Consider the following 21,691-nt stretch of genomic DNA (forward strand, 5'->3'; position numbering starts at 1 on the left):
TGCGAAGGTGATTAATGCGAAGGGATGCGAAGGGTGTAAGAATGAAGATGCGAAGTATTTCACAGTAAAATGCGAATTGGGGAAGAAAACAGAAATTTTCAAATATTGTCCCTGGAGTTTCGCATTTTTGGAAATAAATACTCAACTTCGCAAATGGGGGTCATAAAATGATGAAATTGCAGAATTTTTAAACAGATACACACACATAGACAACCACACATATATTTAGAATAAATTATTTTAAAAAAAATGTTACAAAAAAACAGAAAAAAAAACATAATTGTTAGAATTTAATGGGTAAGAAGCAGTTATAAATTCCTAAAAACTTCCTTATACACAACATTTGAAGTTTTGTTTGTAAGTCTACCATCCTTATCTAAAATTAACAATTTCAGTCCTTCTCTACTTTGAACTCTAGATAAGGCAACATACAGTTGTCCATGTGAAAAAACAGGATCCTTGAGATACAGACCAACCTTTGATAACGACTGCCCCTGACTTTTATTAATTGTCATTGCAAAACATACAGCCAATGGAAATTGTCTTCTTTGAAATTTGAAAGGAATTTTTTTTTCAGATGGACTTAAAGACATTCTTGGAATAAATGTTTGCTTTCCGATATTAGTTCCAGATATTATAATTGCCTCAATAACACGTTTGCCAAGAGATTTCACTTGTAGTCTAGTGCCGTTACATAATCCATTTTTTTGATCAATGTTTCTTAGTAACATAACTGGAACACCGACTTTTAGAATTAACTTGTGATTTGGCAAACCTGATACCTTAAGACCATTTAAAATATCAGGGGAGTATAAATTGGGATCAAACTGATCATGAACAAACTCGGATTGGCAAAGAGTATCTGAACTTAAATATTCTACTTCTTCTCCGGGAAACAATGCTAACAAACGATCATTGATTTGTTGGACAACTTCATTTTTTGGAGCTAGTATAGCTCTTTCTTGAAAATAACTCGTACCGTTGAAGTTTTCCAAGATTGAAGGATATACAAACTCAATTAATGAACCTATAGGATCATGTGGATCACTAATGAGAATATCATCCGGAACATCAATAATCGTTTCACCATCGTTCAAACCACCAACTTTTCCTTCTCCTATGTCCAAAAGCCAGTTTGCAAAATTTTGTATTTTTCGAATATCAGATGGATCCTTTCCAACGGTTAGTCTCATGTTTTTTTGTTAATCTATGGACTTTGCATTGTTGCCATATATATGAAGAGCTTAAAGAAGCATTAACGATATTTTGTCTGCTACCTCCTTGAACAACAGGTAGAATTTGCCTGAAGTCTCCTCCAAAAACAATCGCTTTCCCTCCAAATGGAATATCTGAGTTGGTAGACTTATCAAACTTACATACATCTCTCAAAGCTCGATCTAAAGCTTCAAATGCATGTTTGTGGACCATAGGTGCTTCATCCCAAATAATCAATGAGCTTTTTCTTACTAATCTGCCGAGTTCACTATCAAGCGGTATCTTACAAACAGAATACTCGGTAAGATTCAACGGAATTATAAACCGAGAGTGTGCTGTCCTACCTCCAGGCAATAATAAAGATGCAATACCACTTGAAGCAACATTTAAAACTATATCACCATTACATCTAATTGCTGCAGATAACGTCTTCCAAAGAAAGGTTTTGCCTGTTCCACCATATCCATAAACAAAAAACACACCTCCTTTATTATCATTGACTGTAGTCATGATATCAAGAAAAATATTGCGTTGCTCGTTTGTTAATGCATGAAACATACTATCAAACTCTTTCTTTAAAAGAGTTATGTCATACTCCAGCTCCTCCATGATAAGTCGATTTGTTGAAGAAGAAACTGTGTCGGAATCAGGGTAAGACATTTATTTATAATGTTTAAGACTCGTGTTGTTACGAAATAAAATCTGTTCAATCTCGAACAAAGTCAGGTTTTTGATTTGATCCTCATTGAGTGATAAACCTGTAAAAAATGAACAATATGTCAAAAAAAATATAATATTAACCAATGTAATGGTAAAAAAAATTATACCGTGCATATTTAAAATATATATAATCCGTTTTTACATATAATGATACGAAATTATAATACCTGGAGACTTTAATCTACGCTGTTGGTTGTAAAGAATACCATCTGACAAATGTTTCCATGTATTTTCCCAAACAAACTCTGGTCTACCCAAACTGTTAGACATTAACATCGTAGCAAATAAGAAACGAAGATAAAAACCAGTTCCTGAATGACTTGCTTCCTTAATTGCATCAACGTATTCTTTGTCATCATCTAAGAGGCCCAAAGCATAGCATGCATCTCGAAAAGTAGGAAATTCTTCACCGTTTACCGTGCGAATTTCTTCAAATGATTTTGGACCTTTCACTTTATTTAAAAGAATCCGTAAGAAGTAGACTTCGCCAAGTTTAGGTGAAACAAAGTGAATCCTTCCTATTGAACGTCCAATTTTCCTTGGCTTCCACAATTTATCATCAGGTTTCCAAACAAACTTTGTAGGAAATTCAACATATGTAAGTTTTCGTGCATCTTTATTAATTTTATTACATTCCATCCAAGATGTGAACATAGAAGCAGCAACTGAAGGTTGTTCAAGAACATCATCAATATCATCGTCTGCGGCATATATGACTTGTTCTTGATCAGGAAGATGAAAAGGTAGTCGCATCACAGAAGGATATCGGTAATGAACATCGTATTTAAATATTCGCCATGATGCTTCACATGCAGATATATATCTACAATCATAATAATCTTTTATTTCATCGACAACCTTTTCGTGATTAGAATCAACGTTGATGTCAACAGCAATTGTAGCTCTATCTGGACCTTTGTTTATATAGTTAAACAGATACTTTATGGAAGATCCCTGATTGCACCATTCAACATTAATGTGTGCCTGATATCTTTTCAACAGATATTTGTTATATGGAACAACATTTCTATTGTCTAACTTGACACCTGATTTTTCGACAAAATATCCATTGTTTCTTCTCATATATAAGGGATAACCGTTGACATCAACCGAAGAATGATCACAGAATTGCTTTGGAAATTTTTTCGAACATTGCTTGTCAACCATGCATGGACAATTCATATTTTCAGCTCCACAAGGACCATGTATCATGAATTCACTTACAAGTGAATACAATTCTGGATCTTCATTGATATTTGGAATCTCAGCAGAAATAATCGGATCAATATATTCAACAGTAGGCCGCTTGGAGTTAGCATGCATAAACAGACAAATATGACAATGTGGCAAACCTCTTTTTTGAAATTCAATTGTATAGACCACTGCAAATTAATTTTATAAATAAGATAATCTTTGTACTGGATGAAATATATTTGCAAATAACCAAAAATATTAACAAACTAAATAATCATTATAACAAAACGATTAGAAATAAATACAAGTTTTATTACCTCCTTGAACAATGCCGAAAATTTTATTTTCCCGTATGTCTTTAATCAAAGCATCGAGCTTTATTTTGAATAGCCTACATAAGATATCAGGTCTATCTTCTGGATTTAGTGAAGTGTTATGAAGAAACCTTTTAACTTCAGGCCATTTTGGATTACATGTAAAGGTTATGAAGAAATCAGGATATCCAAACAATTTACATAAGGACATGGCATCAAGGTAGTTTTGCATCATATAACGTGCACCACCAGTGAATGAAGAAGGTAAGATTACACGTTGTCCAATATTGGATATATCTTTATTCCCTAGGTTCTGTTGAGTACGTAACTTTTCATAAGACTCACATCTAAGAATTTGTTGTTTGCTCCTTATGAAATGTAATCTTTCACTTTCAATCATAGTATAAGCATCAACCAAAAACTGTTGGAACAACCTTTTTGAATTAAGAATTAGTGAAAAATATTGATCCCTGTCTTGTATTCTATAAGAAAAAAACTCTCTCATTATACAGTTGGGCCTCTTGCTGTTGCTTGTTGGTGTAATACCTCGATGTGGTATGTCAACCCTGTAACCATCATCACCATATGGAAACAATAGTGGATACTGAAGAGGAAGGTATGATGGATGTAATTCACTAATACGCCGTAGAGAACCTGATGACGTTTGAACAACAATATCTCTATTATCAATTGAATCACCAATATCTCCAACAATTAAAGCGGCAACCTCAGAAGCAGATGGTAGGTTGTATATCCTTCCATCTTGGTCCCTTCTTCCAATAAGTCTCAACTTGATATCAACATGAGGGTTTTGATGAAACAATCCCTAACCATTCTATAAGACTGAACCAAAACATTATTTGAATCCAACATCAACTTCAAATCTTGTATAATATCATTATCAAGGACAGAAGAATTTGACGTAGATCGTTGATTATCTCCACTGCAAGTAACATGAACATATAAACATAAGATAAATAAATAATATAATGTTGATGAATAAGATATCTATTAATGTGATAATTGTGAAAAGTGTACCCAAAACATGTCCGTCTATTCGCGATCTCATTATCAGTATCGTATATGTACAACTGAGAGAATTTTGGTTTTAACCCATGTTCCGGTAAAAGGCTTCCGATACTATGATAATTTTGACCGCTAAGTCTAAAAATGTATAGAGCATTTCCTCTATTGATTGAGGAATCAATCTTTCCACCCATTGACGTAAAAGAAAACATAGAATTGTAAGAACGAATGTTCTTCATGAAGTGTTTGCTTTTAGAATCTCCCGATGTAAAAAGATGGGCATAACTTGAAGGTGCATTCTTTAAATTTGGTAGTTCAACTTTGCCATAAGCACAACATAAAGAATAATTTTGATTCTCATTTTTTTTACATTTGATAGATTCATCTTTCCATAATTTTGCAAAACATGTTTGACATACAACAATCTGATCACCATGATCCAAATAATCTGTCAATTAAGGTTGACATAAAGATGTTAAATTTGTAAGTTTATATAAGTGAAAAATATTGAATGAACAAATATAAATATTATATTTGTATCAAAATTACCTTTTGATATACCGTTGTATATGTTTTGCTCATTTTGACCATCGATTTTGTCTTGATCGGATCTCAAACCAAATATTGGAATAGGAGTTAAATTTGTCCTTTTTTTCTTTGCTTTATTATTTGGATTAGATAACAGGACTGAAGACGATTTTGATGTTATTGTAGATGATTTGTTGGATGTATCACCATTTGAAAATACAGAGAATTGTCTAATATTTGTTAACGGCGATTGACAACTATTATTGGAAATATCCATGGCTGCGGAAAAAATTGAAAGTATACATTGTTAAATATGATACAATAATAATATATGTTACAAATTAAAATGGTAAAATAAATGAGTTACCGTTGGAAATGTTAGATAACGGAGTTCTAACATTTAAATGTGATGGAGGAGGTTGTAACATTGCTTGTTTTGATGTACTTGAACTTGTTTTTGATCGGTATGTGCTTTTATTTCGATGTACAACTCCTTTGGATTCATATAAAAAAAAAATGGTTATCAGAAATGTAAAATTGTTTAATAATTATTTTAATATTATATGAATATGAATATTGATAAAGAGATGATATAAAAAGACGATGATGTAATAAATTTTATTACATATATTTAAAAAAACTTAAAAAGTTTAAAAGCAATCAAGTACGTTACCGTTTGAATCCAATTTCATGTTTGGTAACGGTGTCTGAAAACTGTTATTGGGAATATCGATGACTGAGAAAAGAAGATTGAAATGTAGATTATCAAATATGATACAATAAGAACATATATTATAAAAAAAATATGGAAAAATAAATGAGTTACCGTTGGAAATGTTAGATAACGGACTGCTAACATTTAAATGTGAAGGAGGAGTACGTAACATTGTTTGTTTTGACCTATTTGCGGTTGATGTAGATGTGGATACACTTTTATTTCGATCGACAACTCCTTTTAATTTGATTGGAAATAATATCTTATTAGAAATGGTTAAATATTAAATAATGTTGTAAGTTTTTAAATAGTATATGAATACTAATAATGATAAATAGATAATATAAAAAACTATGGATGACAGAATTTTTATTTTACAGATTTAAAAGAGAGAAAAAAAAAGTGTATAAGCAATCAAGTATGTTACCGTTTGAATTCAATCTGATGTTTGGTAACCGTGATTGAAAACTGTTATCGGAAATATCCATGACTGGTAAAAGAAGATTGAAGGTATACATTATTAAATGTGATACAATAAAAATATATATATTATAAAATAAAATGGTAGTATCAATGAGTTACCATTTGAAATGTTAGATAACGGAGTTCTAACATTTAGACTTGAAGGAGAAGTTTGGAAATATGATTTTTTTGAAACATTGACACTTGATGTAGATGCGGATAGGTTTTTATTTGGATGCACAAATCCTTTGAATTTGGCTGCAAAAAAAAAATTTGTGATAACAAATGGATAGATTTGAAATAATAATGTAACTCCCGAAAATATTCTATGAATATTAATATACAAAAAGACATAATACAAAAAATGAGCATGTGAGAAAATTGAATTTAGATATTTAAATTTAAATTTAAATACAGAATAAAGAAGAAAAGTGTATAACGAATTAAGTAAATTATCATTTTCATTTATTTTAAAAAGATGTGATGTTGATGTAGTTGTATGGATTCATTCGGTAAAACCTTTTTTTTTATTGTCCAAGTATAATTTTCTTATTCTTCTTTTCTCTGTAGCCTGAACATGATAGATATTCCTATTTGAAGCTGCATAATCAAATATACACACATGAAATAGTTATAATTCAGATTAAAAACATTGATAAAGAAAGTTGTAAAATATATAATGAACGTACCGTTATCACCAGGGTTAGTAACATTTGTAGAAGTTGGAATTTGACTGACTGATGTAGTGTACGAATGCAATTGTTTTGTATTATCCAGATAGAAATTATTTAATTTTATCTTCTTATTAGTCTTGAAGGAGTCCATGTTAGTAGTTGCTATCTGAAATGGAACAAAATATGAATTTGATTTTTTTTGGTTTGTGGTTATGCAATTATTTTTTTAGTAATTATTCACATCATTAATTTATTTAAACATATTTTATTATAACTTTTTGTTTTTGTATAAATAAAACTTATATATTATTAGTTTAATAATTTTTTATAAATCTTTTACCCGTGGTTTCCACGGGTTGTAACCTAGTTAAAAAAAAATGTTGTCGATTGAACTTACGTATGACATGAAATACTAAAGTACAATGGCTTTATATGTAATGTTTCCGAATTTTGTTGCAGATACCATAATAGTTGATTTTTAAATTGGTGCTAGTGTTTCATTGTTCTTCATAATAGTTGGTTGCTAGAAGAGTTCATAATAACATTGGTTTTGAACATAAAATTATGATTGTTTTAATCCTTTCCAACATCAGAATTCACATAATAGATGTTTTTGAATTGTTTGATTGGTTATAAATATAAAAATCTCCTTAGATGTCAAAACTTATTACTGTATATATTTGTTTGGGTTTAATTTTTTTCTTGTCAGATCACTTTGTTTTAAAAATTCAAAACTTATCTGCTCTCATAATTTGCAACCTGAATTGAGAACTTATATCAGGTTGTATCTTTCTTAGCTCGAGTATTATTTTATTCAATATATTTTCTAAAATTATAGTATGTGTTTGACACACAGTATCATATATGGGCATTGTTATTCCTTTCGCTTATGGGCATAACAATTAAAAAAATTGCAGGCCGTGGTAGGGGTATATTAGTCAAATTTGCTCTTCTTCATAGTTAAAGAATATAGAAAATCGAAATTGGAAGTACAAAGATAATAGCAATCCATTCAAACAGTACATGTGATCCATGTCTGTGATGATTAACACAGACATACGTAAGACAAGGTTATTTTTACACATACACATACACATTGATGATCAATTTAGTGGATCGAATAAAGAATTTAAGATAGAAAATAATTAATAAACAACTTCTGAATCAAAGATAAATAGAAACTTTGAGTAACAAATTCAATGAGAAGCAAAATTGAAGTCACAGAAGAAGAAAAGAATTTTCAATTATACGATTAACACAAACATTGAGAAGCAATGATACTTAATCATGAGAAACTCACCGAAGGATTGAAGTTGCTGATTCAAGATTCGAAATTAAGAAGCAGAATTGAGATGCAGAGACGGTCGTAGGGATTGAATTATGTAATTGAAGCGGAATATGATTGATATAGTATGTTATGCGCATAATAATTGATTGATATGCATACCATTTTTAGATGCTCTTAATCGGGCATGTGACAGAATTTATTTAATGTATACAGCAGTTATTCCATATTCAAATTTCAAATTACAAAATATGGATATTTCGATTATTAATCAAATCAAATCAAAGATTGTAATAGTACGTGAAACTAATCAGGGGTAAAAATGAGATTTAACATTGATAGGAACGTGAATTTTTGGTAGGACAGTAGTAAAAAAATTCAAACAATCGTTTTATTTATTAATTTATTTATTTATTTATGCTTCCAAAGGACAACGTTAAGGCATAGGAAAAATTTTATAAAATTTGATCTGTATATGATTCGTTTGTTTGAAAGAAAAGTTCAATTTAGTAATATACCAAATGTATCCTTATTAGAAAGAGGCCGTTAAGTTGGATTTGTAAAATTTAGTAAAAATAGGTAAAAATGTTAGGAAAATAAGTCAAAATTCTGAAATTGTTAATTGTATATTAAAAAAATATGGATGTAAAATTTGAATGTATTCAAATTTGAGACATCTTTTTTATAAAGCAAATATACTGATATCTTATAACACGAAATTGAAAAGTAGAATGTTATTGAATGTAATTTTTTTTTATTGCAAATATATTGGTAAAAAACTCTGAATGTGATAGATGAACCTAGAAACAACACACATTTTAGAGTTATGTTGGTTGTTACTGGTGGGCATTTAGTTGGTTGTGTATTTGATGGAAACCCCAAATGTTGCCCATAAATTATTCCAGAGGTATGTACTTTATTTATGTTATCACTTTAATTTCATCAGAAAAATTATTTATGAGGTTAAAATGAATACATCCTTGCGCAGAACCAAAAAATATGCCTTATTAGTATATATGATTGTAAATACATGTAATGTAATTTAGTTGTATGTAATATACTTATTTATATATGCTTGAAACGAACTAATACTTATCACGACCACTATCGTTAAATAATTAGTATATTTCTGATAAGACTCTTTAGAAACATATTTATTTGCTTATTTTACACATAAATTCACAAACATATATGCCACACATTTATTAAAAGAAGATTAGTCTAATTACAATGATAACCATAAAATGATAATCGTATTAAAATATAGAATACTAGCGAAAATAAAGCAAGAAGTATCAATGTTTGAACAGTAGACACCACAAAGAGCAATACTGTGAAAGAGAATCCAAAAAAAAATCCAAATTCAAGAACATTGTTGATTAAAAAAGGACAATCTCAAATTACTTTTGAAGCTTTGGTATTAATAGACCTGTGTTGCCATCAACTTTAGAATTCAATCGAGGGACCTTGGTGGATGAATTCACATTATCATAATCATCAACATCAATGGTATCTCCAACATTTTGTTTTTTTACTGTTGTTGGGGAATTATACTTGAACGGACTTGTAGCTTCAAATTTGTCGGGCAATGTTGGGGTCAAATTATCACCTGTTTGCGATATCGCATCCTTAAAACAAAATGTTGTAAATAGGTTTAGTAATAAAATATTAAGAAAAAGTAATCTTTTTAATAGATTATATAAAATTAAATAATGTAAATTTATAATATAACCTTTAAGGACTTTGTTTCTTGAGATACTTCATGAGATGCGATTTCTGTATCATCAGCATTTGCAGGACTACCTGCCTGAATCAGAAATTTAAATATTTATATAATTTGTGGGACATAGGTCTAAATCAATATAGATTTACAATTTATTAGTGAAGATCATTAAAAAAATATGCATCATAAAAAGTAATTTTAAAAAAACAAATAAAAATAATATATAAATACCTCGACAGCTAACTTTTTTTCCAAAGCATCGATAACGTTACTATCAACCGTATAGCCAAGTATCCCAAACCGATTGTAGTTATTGGATACATTAAAACTGTTAACATCTATCTTAAAAGCCATCTTTTTATGCTCCAAACATTTGAGGTCGTAAGGATATAATCTTGGATTATCCCCAGCCTGGAATAAACGTGTTATATAATATATTTATGTTTAAAAGCACATTAAACTAAAGAAAATACAACAAATAACAACAATTAAGAAAACAAAAATTAAAATTACATTATACCTGTTTGATTTTATCTATAAGATCACGTGCGCGTTTTTTGACGATTCTATAAGCATCTCTATCGAAGAGAGTTAGAGTGATTGTTCCAGAATCATCTTGCACACGAATAGGTATTTTATACCTATAAAAAATTCCCAGATAAATAAACATTAAATATGTTTAATGGTTAATAATGTAGTTAAGTTGTTCTGTTGATATTTTCTTAAATGTAAAAAAACCTTGGAACAGAAGAGATCGTCTTATTTTTACAATTATCACCATTGCATTTTAAAACGACACTTGCATCACCACTATCTGCACCACTGAACAAATCTTCTGTTTGAACTTTCTTTCCACAGTTTGTACATGCATCATAATACCAATCAATATCTTGGCGAATACCATAAATGGTCCCGACAATGATATATTGGCCGACCTAAAATAAAATCAAAACGATCATAAAAAACATTATAATTTTATTATCTGTTAAATAGAAAACAATATGACATCAATACAGATAAAATATTCACATACCTCTTGTGGTTCTATCAAATCGACAACATTTTTAACTTTGTAGTTATTCAAAAAGTCATCAAATTCCGAATATGATTTAGAGCTTTCAACAGTCAAAGAAGCAGAAGGGTTTTGAAGTCCTCTTAATCCAACCAAGCTGTTTTTAATTTAGGAGTTTGAAAATAAAATTATAAAATTATTGAACAGAAACAACAAAACGATGAATTATTAAAAGGTACAGTTACCTATCTGTGAATGTAACAATTTCGGGAATATTAGCATTTATGAACATCCGTGTGTGTTCAAAATAACTGTTCACAGAAGGTGTTGCTGATGAAACAAAATAAAATAGTAAATAGAATGAGTAATATAAAAGACTAAAATAAGGTTGATTGGTATAAAAAATTTACCGTTATAGACATTAATTCTTGCAAATTGCAAAAGGACAATCACACGACCAACTTCTTTATGAGCTTCAAGATAAGAAATTAACTGGTATGCAATATCTCCAAACAACGTAACATTAACCTGCAAACCTCTGCAAAAATAATAATGGTTAAATGAATATATAATACTAAAATTCTACATGCAAGTTGTAAAGTAATGAATATAAGATATAAGATATAAGATATAATATAAAAAAAGTTTTGGTTACTCTAAGTTTCTTATTTGTAAAGGCAGCCTATGTAGAGATTTGCTGACATCACGGGAATCAAGCTTTCCTAATGAAACAACTTCACCAATAATATCTACAAAATGATAATACAGAATGTCAAAATGATGTGAATTTAAAGAATTAAATATAATATACAATCAATAAGGAGGGAAATTACCAATTGATTCATTAGATGTAGCTGTTGCAGAGATAATTGTTTCAAAAGAAACAAAAGAAAATCCATATTTTGTTTTGGATTGAAAGTGTAGACACTCGTTAATAGTTGTTCTTCTATGGAAATTTAACTTGGAGGTTACATCACTTATTTTAAAAGTGTATTTGTTAGGAGCGATAGTGGGGGACCGGATGTAAACAGCTTGATCTTCTTTCAATTTGGACTCAAACCTTTGAAAATCTCTTGGATACACACTTGCTCGGATTTTTGTACACTATTCACATAGGGTAAGAATATTATATAATGTTAAAAACGGAATTTTTAATAAATATAAATTGGTCAACATTGAAGATAACATCTTCAATGATTGAGTTTGAATAATATTATTGGAATGATCAAATAAAAAAAATGGTTTTGAATAATGCTATGAAAATAGTAGATTTTACCATTTCATCCATGAGTATCATCTCAATTGATCTGACAATAGTGGGGTTGTCATCTGAAAGCGATTTCCACAGCCGGATAATAGACACTTTTAGTGTGTAATCATCATTCATATTGTCCAAGTCTCTAATGAAAGTGATCTTTGTTTCTGCCATTGTCACTATAACAGAAAAGTACACAAAATAATTACAATTATGTGTATCGAGTACTAATAATATAAGAACGAACTGAATAATACAAAAAAATATAGATGTAAAATTTTGCAATAGTAATGGATTTAAACAATGATAAAACATAACCTAAACAGGAAAATCATAAAAATAGGAACCAAGTAAGATGCTAAATTTGACAGAAAATAAAAGTTAAATGCTATAAACAGCCATAAAACAGAAAGTTTTGATTTCGCAAGTTTAGAGTTCAAGAACTAAACTGTGTTCGCATCTGGAATGAAAATTTTGTGGTTCGCATTTGATTAATTAGGTTAAAATGCGAAGGTGATTAATGCGAAGGGATGCGAAGGGTGTAAGAATGAAGATGCGAAGTATTTCACAGTAGAATGCGAATTGGGGAAGAAAACAGAAATTTTCAAATATTGTCCCTGGAGTTTCGCATTTTTGGAAATAAATACTCAACTTCGCAAATGGGGGTCATAAAATGATGAAATTGCAGAATTTTTAAAGAGATACAAAAGAATTGACAGTAGAATGCGAAGGTGATTAATGCGAAGGGATGCGAAGGGTGTAAGAATGAAGATGCGAAGTATTTCACAGTAGAATGCGAATTGGGGAAGAAAACAGAAATTTTCAAATATTGTCCCTGGAGTTTCGCATTTTTGGAAATAAATACTCAACTTCGCAAATGGAAATAATACAATACCTCAAATAATATCAAAGCACATTCCCAAGAATGCATGCACCAATATACCATTTTATTGTGAAAATTATGAATATGTCCATGTTTAAAAAATGATCATTATTTTGAACAGGAATTTATTGAATGTATTCAAATTTGAGACATCTTTTTTATAAAGAAAATATACTGATATCTTATAACACGAAATTGAAAAGTAGAATGTTATTGAATGTAATTTTTTTTTATTGCAAATATATTGGTAAAAAAATCTGAATGTGATAGATAAACCTAGAAACAACACACGTTTTAGAGTTATGTTGGTTGTTACTGGTGGGCATTTAGTTGGTTGTGTATTTGATGGAAACCCCAAATGTTGCCCATAAATTATTCCAGAGGTATGTACTTTATTTATGTTATCACTTTAATTTCATCAGAAAAATTATTTATGAGGTTAAAATGAATACATCCTTGCCCAGAAAATTAAACTAAAAGATGATAAATTACAGATTATAGCATTGTTCTTTGAGAATAAATTACTAAAAATGGGATATAGTGTAACAGGAACTTCAAAAAGAAATTGATACTTTTTTGTTTATTATATAAACGGTTTGATAAATCAGACGAAAATAATTAATAAACAACTTCTGAATCAAAGATAAATAGAAACCTTGATTAACAAATTCAATGAGAAGCAAATTTGAAGTCGCAGAAGAAGAAAAAAATTTCAATTATACGATTAACACAAACATTGAGAAGCAATGATACTTAATCATGAGAAACTCACCGAAGGATTGAAGTTGCTGATTCAAGATTCGAAATTAAGAAGCAGAATTGAGATGCAGAGACGGTCGTAGGGATTGAATTATGTAATTGAAGCGGAATATGATTGATATAGTATGTTATGCGCATAATAATTGATTGATATGCATACCATTTTTAGATGCTCTTAATCGGGCATGTAACGGAATTGATTTAATGTATACAGCAGATATTCCATATTCAAATTTCAAATTAGAAAATATCGATATTTCCAGATTCAATATTCCAAAGATTTCGATACAATATCATTATTTCCATCCATATTCAATTTGTAATGCTACGTGAAATTCCATATTCCATATATTCCATATATAATCTAATCTAATTCAATTCCATACCTAATTACCTATTTTATCTATTACCTAATGATACGTGAAAGGATGCTGAAGGGGTAATAGAGTAATTTAACATAGGGCGAAAAATGGATGATTGTAATGACACGTGTCCAGTTGGTTTTGTTTATTAGATAGGGAGATATATATATATATATATATATATATATATATATATATATATATATATATATATATATATATATATATATATATTTATTGGCCGAATGAGGCATACGTATGATGGAACCAAAACGGATGTCGAGGATATTATCTAGGGATATTGTCTTAGGAAAATTTATTGTTGGAATGTAGGGTACATGTAGCGTGACAAGCTTTGGTTAAGACCTAACACCAACGAGGTGAGTTTCGTGTGAATTTTGTGGTTGCTTGCATGAAAAGTTGATTCTAAATTATTTGCAATTATATGTTACCGTTGTTATTGCTATGAATATTTGTGTGAAATTTTGTGAATTATTTCATATAAAATGGTGAAAATGGTGGGTGACATATAGGGAACATGTGTATTTACACGGTCTTATTATTAATCGTCGTACAGGATGTTAGTACGCGGCGGAGAGCTTACGCTCTGTTTATCTAGCCGTAAGCATATTTGTTGTGCCCGGTGGAGGGACTCGTTCCCTGGAAATGACAGTAGTTCCCTAATGTGTCATCAAGGGTGGAAAGAAATGAAAAGAATTATATTGATAAATTGTTGCATTATTTTTATTTTATTGACGTCAATATGCATGAAAACCACGAACTCACTAGGCCCTAGGCTTACCCATTAGAATCTTTAAATGCACACAACCCAGGAAATAACATAGCAAGTGGCAGCGGGAATGGAAATGATAAAGTTCAGACTTGAAGAAGGCGACAAGTTTTGAGAAAGACGTAGCGCACCAAGTGTTTAATTAAATTTATATTTGCTTCCATTATTATTATTAATAATTACATTAGTATTTGAATCTTGATTTTTGGAAGTTTTGGGACTATGTTAAGTTATAATTATATTTGAAATTTGGGGCGTTACATAATCTTAGCCACTCATTTATTAGATAAAACAAAAATATTTTTAAAATGCAAAATAATTGAAAATGTTCGAATTTTTTTCCAATATTATTTTAGGAATATATATTTTCCAAAAAATAAATAAATAAATATAAAGAAAAAAAATACATTTTTTACGTATTTTAGTAGAATATTTAGAATATTCTACATATCTGACAAATCTAGTAGAATATTCTAAACATTCTAAAAATCATATTAGAATATGTACACGTATTTAAAAAAAACGGTAATTTTTTATGTTTTTTTTAGTTAAATAAAGTTCCAAAAATAATAATTAAAAAAGATTTTTTGGATTTTTCCTTTTATTTTGTATTTTAAAATTATTTTTAGATTTTGTCACACATCCTTACAAAATTAGCATGATCTCAAATGAATTTGAACCTATATATATATATATATATATATATATATATATATATATATATATATAAGAAAAAGGTTTGTGTTTTAAATTCATGAACTATATTTATTTTTATGATTTTAATTATAATATAATATAGATATAGATAACATCTCTGTTAACATGTTTTGTAAAGACAAAATGTTTTAGAAAAAAAATGAATGTCCATAATATCGATGTATGTACTCCAAACGTTGAGATCAAGACTAGAAAACCATAAGTATTGATGTACTAACACAAAGACTAGAATATGTGTCAAAATAGCGGATTGTTTTATTTAATTGACATGTGGCTAAAACGGTGAGTTATAGTTGGCATGAATTGGGGTGAAGGTGATGAGTGATCACTTCTTTTGAGCTAAAAACTAGACATATGTCCTTATTTTGGAATTTAATTGGCAGGAACCAAGTTAAACAAAAGATGTGTTTGCTTATGTTCTTTTAGCCAGCAAACGCAAGAAAGTAAGAAATAAATAAATAAATAAACAAATAAAAGTAAAAGAATTACTTTTAGCTCAATCATTCAACATAAAATAACAGTAACGTTTTGCTTTCCAAAATCAATTGGATAAAAAAAATTATATTGTTATACATGTTAGCATATAATTTCTAATTTTAGAGACTAGGATTGTGTTTACATCCCACAATCTCTCCTCATAACTAATCCTTTTTGATACCATCAATATATTTTCGGAACACTCACTTGATATAGTTCATCAGGAAGACTTTCAATACAAAGCTTCAATATAGATAATTATTGAGGATTATATCACCTAGCTCTGCTATCATTTGTTACAATCACTTTTTGTTACAATCACTAATTGGTCAACCACATTAATAAGATTGTATTTTCTTAACAATTAATGATAGAAATTATTACTCATTATCTTATATACTAATATAGTTTTATTTATTTATTTTATCGATGTGAGATTAAGTTTGCATCCTAACAGATACAAATATGATTTTTAATTTTTTTTGGTTTCGGTATTGTATTTTTATCTTAAGTCTATTCTCACATTTTTTTTATTTATTTTGATTAATGTTGATTTTTTTATTTAATGGTATAAATGACATTATATTTTAATTTTTATTAATTTTAAAATTGTAGTTATAAATTTTGTTTTAATAGTTATGTTTTTATTTTTGCTGAGACCAAGAAAACTCTGAATCTCATATAGAGACCCCGAAACCTCCCTCTAGATCACGACCTCTTCTTGGTTGGATCGATCAGAATACCCTTCTGGTTGACAAGGTGCCCCAGAAATTGCACATCGCACAACTAGAAATCACAATTGGAGAACTTCACCAAAAGTCTCTCTCTCTCTCTCTCTCTCTCTCTCTCTTTCTCTCTCCTCAATGTCTCCAGAACATCCCTCAAGTGCTCTACATGTTGCTCCTGAATCTTGGAATAAACCAAGATATCATCAATGAAGACTATCACAGACCTGCCCAACATCGATCTGTACACGTGGTTTGTGAGGTCCATGAGGCAACAGGGGAATTGGTAATCCCAAACGGCATCACCATGAACTCATAATGACCATAGCAAGTCCGAAAGACTGTCTTTGGCACGTCGCCGTCCCTAACTCGCATCTGGTGATAACCTGATTCAGATTCGTCTTGGAGAACCAAGATCCACCCTGAAGTTGATCAAATAAGTCATCAATCCTCGGGAGGGGGTAATGGTGCTTTACTATTACCTTATTCAGTTCCTGATAATCAATGCACATCCGATGTGACTCGTCGTTCTTCTTCAAAAATAGGATCGGGGCTCCCGATGGCGAACTGCTTGGCCTGATAAATCCTTTGTCTAACAGCTCCTGTAGCTGTGTAGACAACTCCTGTATCTGGGGAGGAGCCAACCGATATGGTGCATTGGCTATCGGAGCGGCACCAGGGACTAGGTCAATCCTGAACTCTACCTACCTCTCCGGAAGTCCCCAGGCAAATCTTCTAGGAAAACGTCTGGGTACTCCCGTATGATCGGTAAATCATCTGCGATCTGTTAGATGCCATTTTTTTTGCATCTTATAAGGTAGTTTTTATTATCATTTTAGCATCATATCTTGTACATTTTCATGTCATTTATTTAAATAATGTTCAACTCATGTATTTCATTAGAATTCCCGTACTGCTCATGTTTTATACCAATTTTAGATAGTTCAAGTGGATCAAAGCTTTGGTAGTAGTTGGATGAGCGTTTGGAGCTTAAAATGGAGCTTGGAACTTATGGAATATGTTGAGGAATGCTTGCAAGATGCTTTGGTCACGAAACATTCGATCGAATTGATCACACGAAGATAGAATCTGAAATCTAAAGTTAAAGGATGTTGCTGGCAGCTTTGACCCCCTGTCAGTATTTTGACCATATCTCATTAACTGTAACTCTGATTGATGCGATTCAAAATGTTATGAAAAGTAGACGAAATTTCGGTTGCTATAGCCAAAACATGCGATCGCAACTATGGTCCATGCGATCGCATGGGGCCTTTATGCGATCACGACTTTGGACGCAGCTTGTCTTCAAGGTGTTTTTGTGCCACAAATTAATCCGGGAGTGAAAATTCAAAACATGCGATCTCAGGTTGGCCAAACTTTCCTGAAATGGTATTGTACTTCATTTAAAAGGCCTGTGACGCGTTTTTTGGTAATACATGCGATTGCAGGTTGTCTATATGCGATCACATGGTCATCGTTTTTGCTGCTGGACATATAAATAGACCCTCATAACCTTCTAGTAACCAATGTTGGCGATTCTAGAGGTACCTGATGACGAAACTATGATTTTGGAGGTGTTTCTTCTCCAATTTCAACGATTTCTGAAGATATGAAGATATTGGATCATCTCCTTCAAGTAGATTAGTAAGATTAGTTGTTTGATGTCTCTTTTCATTTGTTTTTATCAGATTTTATCCATGTCTGGCTTAAAACTTAGTTTTCAGTTCCGTAAAGATGAGTACTTTTCATGTGATTGATCATTAGATCTGGTTTTTGATTTGTGCTTCTATCTGGATTCTTTAGTTTTGTTCTTAATGAATGTTTGATTTTGATTCTTATTAATCTGATCACCTATTTAGGGTTTTATCATTCCAGTTAATCGGTGAATAGAATATGTAATTGTTGTTGTCAACTGGTAAAAGTGATAAGTAATAGATCGGTTCCGTGTTTGGGATTTGACTTTATAATAAACTGTAAAAATCATATCTTTATGATTCCAAGCTTGTGAGAAGAATTGGGTATTGCTGGGAATTTTACAAAGAACTTAATGCAATTTTTCTAATTTAATTAAGAGCTTATTTAATTGAACAGTAAAAAGTTAGGTTTAATTGAAGGGCTTGTTTTGATTATCCAATTTTGGTAAAAAATGAATTACTAGAGCTTGTTAGTTTTTCTCAGTATCAGCTTAGATAGAACTCATTCCAAATAATTAGATCTGGATCAGTTACATGATTAGGAAAGTTGCAGCAGAACTGAAACTGTTTTAATTATTGATTTTCATTTAGTTTAATGTCACTGCATTCTTGGTTTTTATTTTTTAATTAAAACCCCATTTTATATTTTCTGTTTCTTGACTAGATTGTGCCTAATGCAAAAAGGGATTGACCATTAAGTTGTGTCCCTGAGGATTCGACCCTGCCTCCCTATGCTATAGTTTTAGTATAACCAACAATGATAATTTATTTGCTTAATACACGTGCAATAGCATGTTAAAAAATTGGCGCCGTTGTCGGGGACACGGTGCTTTCTAATATCTTTATGCCATGAATTTTTCATTCAGGTTCACCTTTAGTTTTTGATCCACATATCGAGCGAACTCCAACGAAACTAAAGAAAGAAGCAACAAGAAAGAACCAATCAACTATTCTCTTTGGTTCATCATCTTCCATACCCCCAGAAACCTCCACACCATAAGGCACTCCCTTGTGGAACGAACCAAATACAATTTTTCCTAAAGTACCCCCCCCCCCCATATTATCCTCAAAACAACCCTTATAAAACTTATTCCCTGCCTTCCTTCGTTAAATCTGAAACCACAAACTCTTCAGAATCCGAATATGAAGAATCAGACATGAGCGAAAATGAAGACGATGCTGAAAAGACTCTTCGCGAGTGGGCAACACAAGAGGTTACCCAACAACATCTATGTATCACTTTTCCGTAAACCCAAAACTTCGAACTTAAATCTGGGTTGATTCACCTTCTTCCCACTTTCAGAGGATTGGAAAACGAAGACCCACATAAATTCCTCAAGGAATTTCATGTGGTTTGTTCAGGATTGAAGCCTTATGCTGTCACAGAAGACCAAATAAAGCTAAGGGCATTCCCCTTTTCACTTCAAGATTCAACAAGGGAATGGTTAAATGAACTCCCGTCTGGTTCCATCACCACTTGGATAGAACTTGTGAAGCTGTTTTTAGATAAATATTTTCAAGAAACCCGATTCACCAGTCTCAGAAGATAAATCCTTAGGATCAAACAATGATAAAGAGAAGCTTTACACACTTACTGGGAGAAGTTCAAGAAGCTACTAGTTCGGTGCCCACAACATTGGATCAACGATTATCAACTTTATAATTGCTTTTGTGAAGGCCTGACATCCATGTAGAGGTGCTTGATAAATGCTTCCAGTGAAGGTTCCTTGGGTGATATGACACCAACTGAAATCAGAGAGCTTATTGAAAAGCTGGCGATCAAGGCTAAGCATTCTAGAAATAAATATGAGTGGTATCCAGATCAGCCAAGGGGAGTTAAGGAAGTCAACAATGTTCATCTGGAAGCTCATATATATATATATATATATATATATATATATATATATATATATATATATATATATATATATATATATATATATCTGAATTGACGAAAGTTGTTCTGCTCCTGACAAAAGAAAAACTAGCTGCGAAGAAACCATGTGGTATTTGTTTGAAGACGGAACATCTAACAAATGTGTGTCTCTTACTGCAAGAGAATAAAACTGCAGTAAAAGATGTTGGAGGCTATCAGAATAATTACCAGAATAATTTTCAACAGAAGCAGCAATATCAGATGCCACCCGGATTTCAGCAACAACGAAATTATCAGCAACCGTGGTTTTAGCAGAACTTTCAACATCAAAACTTCCAGAACCCGAATTCCCAGAATCATAACTTGCAACATCAACCTAGTAGTTCTAGTGTGGCCTTAGAAGATATAGTGAATAGTCTTGGCACGAGCACCTAAGCATTCTCTAGAGCAATAGGTATCTCAACTTGCCACTTGTATGGGTCGACTAGAATCTTAAGGAAAGTTACCATGACATACAGAAAACAATCCAAAGCACAATGTGAGTGTTATTTCCTTGAGAAGTGTGAAAACATATAAAGGCCCAAGTGCATCTGAACCAAAAAATAAAGCTAAAGAAGAATTTGAAGAAGTTCTGGTAGAAGAAGGAGATATGGAAGAAACAGAAAAGGAGCTGAAACAGAAGAGTATGAAGAAGTGTTAGTTGAAGAACTCGTTTTAAAAGATAAAGAAAAAGAAACTCCAACAATACCCAAGGCAATTCTGAAAGAATACAAGCCACTACCGCCTTTCCCATCGTGACTGAGGAGCACGAAATGCGAGCGTGAGGATGAGGATATTATGGAAATTCTTTGCAACGTTGAAGTAAATCTCCCACTTTTAGATATTATCCAACATATCCCTCGCTATGATAAATTTTTGAAAAATTTATGTATTTCAATGAAAAAACTAAAATTTAATGAAATTTTAAAAACTGGCAAAAATATTTCTTTAATTTTGTGAAAAGGTTTGCCTCCAAAGTGCTAGGATTCGGTGATTTTCTCAGTTCCTTGTAAATTAGGGAACCTTGATTTTCTAAAATCCATGCTTGATTTAGGAGCTTCAGTCAATTTCCTTCCCTATTCTGTTTTTGAAAAATTAAAAATGGGAACTTTACAAAAGACCAGGACCATCATCCAGTTGGCTGACTACTCGACAGTACACCCAATTGTGTAATTGAGGATGTTCTTGTCCAAGTGGGTGAGCTTATTTTTCCTGCTAATTTTTATATATTAGACATAGGAAACTT

At 31.1% G+C, this 21,691-nt stretch overlaps 2 protein-coding genes across 2 annotated transcripts; both read right to left on the reverse strand.

The window, feature by feature from the left end:
* Positions 1-308: 308 nt before the first annotated feature.
* On the reverse strand, positions 309-1,875 carry LOC145016907 (uncharacterized). Its single transcript, XM_078975068.1, has 2 exons — positions 1,278-1,875; positions 309-1,117 (listed from the first exon to the last, which is right to left on the reverse strand). The coding sequence occupies exons 1-2, from the start codon at positions 1,873-1,875 to the stop codon at positions 309-311; spliced, it is 1,407 nt and encodes a 468-aa protein (XP_078831194.1).
* LOC145016908 (uncharacterized) lies at positions 1,876-21,199 on the reverse strand. Its single transcript, XM_078975069.1, has 28 exons — positions 21,155-21,199; positions 20,635-20,782; positions 12,145-12,302; positions 11,702-11,972; positions 11,524-11,617; positions 11,279-11,406; positions 11,114-11,198; positions 10,890-11,025; positions 10,595-10,791; positions 10,377-10,497; positions 10,088-10,267; positions 9,866-9,940; positions 9,563-9,761; positions 9,406-9,464; positions 6,864-7,014; positions 6,694-6,774; positions 6,295-6,432; positions 6,140-6,202; positions 5,671-5,733; positions 5,365-5,490; positions 5,019-5,276; positions 4,482-4,917; positions 4,275-4,386; positions 4,098-4,233; positions 3,954-4,009; positions 3,447-3,864; positions 2,103-3,317; positions 1,876-1,973 (listed from the first exon to the last, which is right to left on the reverse strand). Exons 1-28 carry the CDS (start codon positions 21,197-21,199, stop codon positions 1,876-1,878), a joined length of 5,247 nt encoding a protein of 1,748 aa, XP_078831195.1.
* Between the last annotated feature and the right edge of the window lie 492 nt (positions 21,200-21,691).

This window comes from Lactuca saligna, chromosome 9 (genome assembly GCF_052625555.1).
Source record: "Lactuca saligna cultivar CGN05327 chromosome 9, ASM5262555v1, whole genome shotgun sequence".
Lineage (NCBI taxonomy): Eukaryota > Viridiplantae > Streptophyta > Magnoliopsida > Asterales > Asteraceae > Lactuca > Lactuca saligna.

What these genes read in the sequence shown, in the direction of transcription:
- LOC145016907 (XM_078975068.1), bottom strand. Translation starts at nt 1,875, where the DNA reads ATGTCTTACCCTGATTCCGACACAGTTTCTTCTTCAACAAATCGACTT. An exon ending in TCTACCTGTTGTTCAAGGAG is followed by an intron (nt 1,118 to 1,277) that starts GTAGCAGACAAA and finishes TTTTGGACATAG; the next exon opens with GAGAAGGAAAAGTTGGTGGT.
- LOC145016908 (XM_078975069.1), bottom strand. Translation starts at nt 21,199, where the DNA reads ATGGGAAAGGCGGTAGTGGCTTGTATTCTTTCAGAATTGCCTTGG. An exon ending in AAGAAACAAAGTCCTTAAAG is followed by an intron (nt 9,762 to 9,865) that starts GTTATATTATAA and finishes TTTTGTTTTAAG; the next exon opens with GATGCGATATCGCAAACAGG. An exon ending in CATCAGATTGAATTCAAACG is followed by an intron (nt 5,734 to 6,139) that starts GTAACATACTTG and finishes TTCTTTTCTCAG; the next exon opens with TCATCGATATTCCCAATAAC.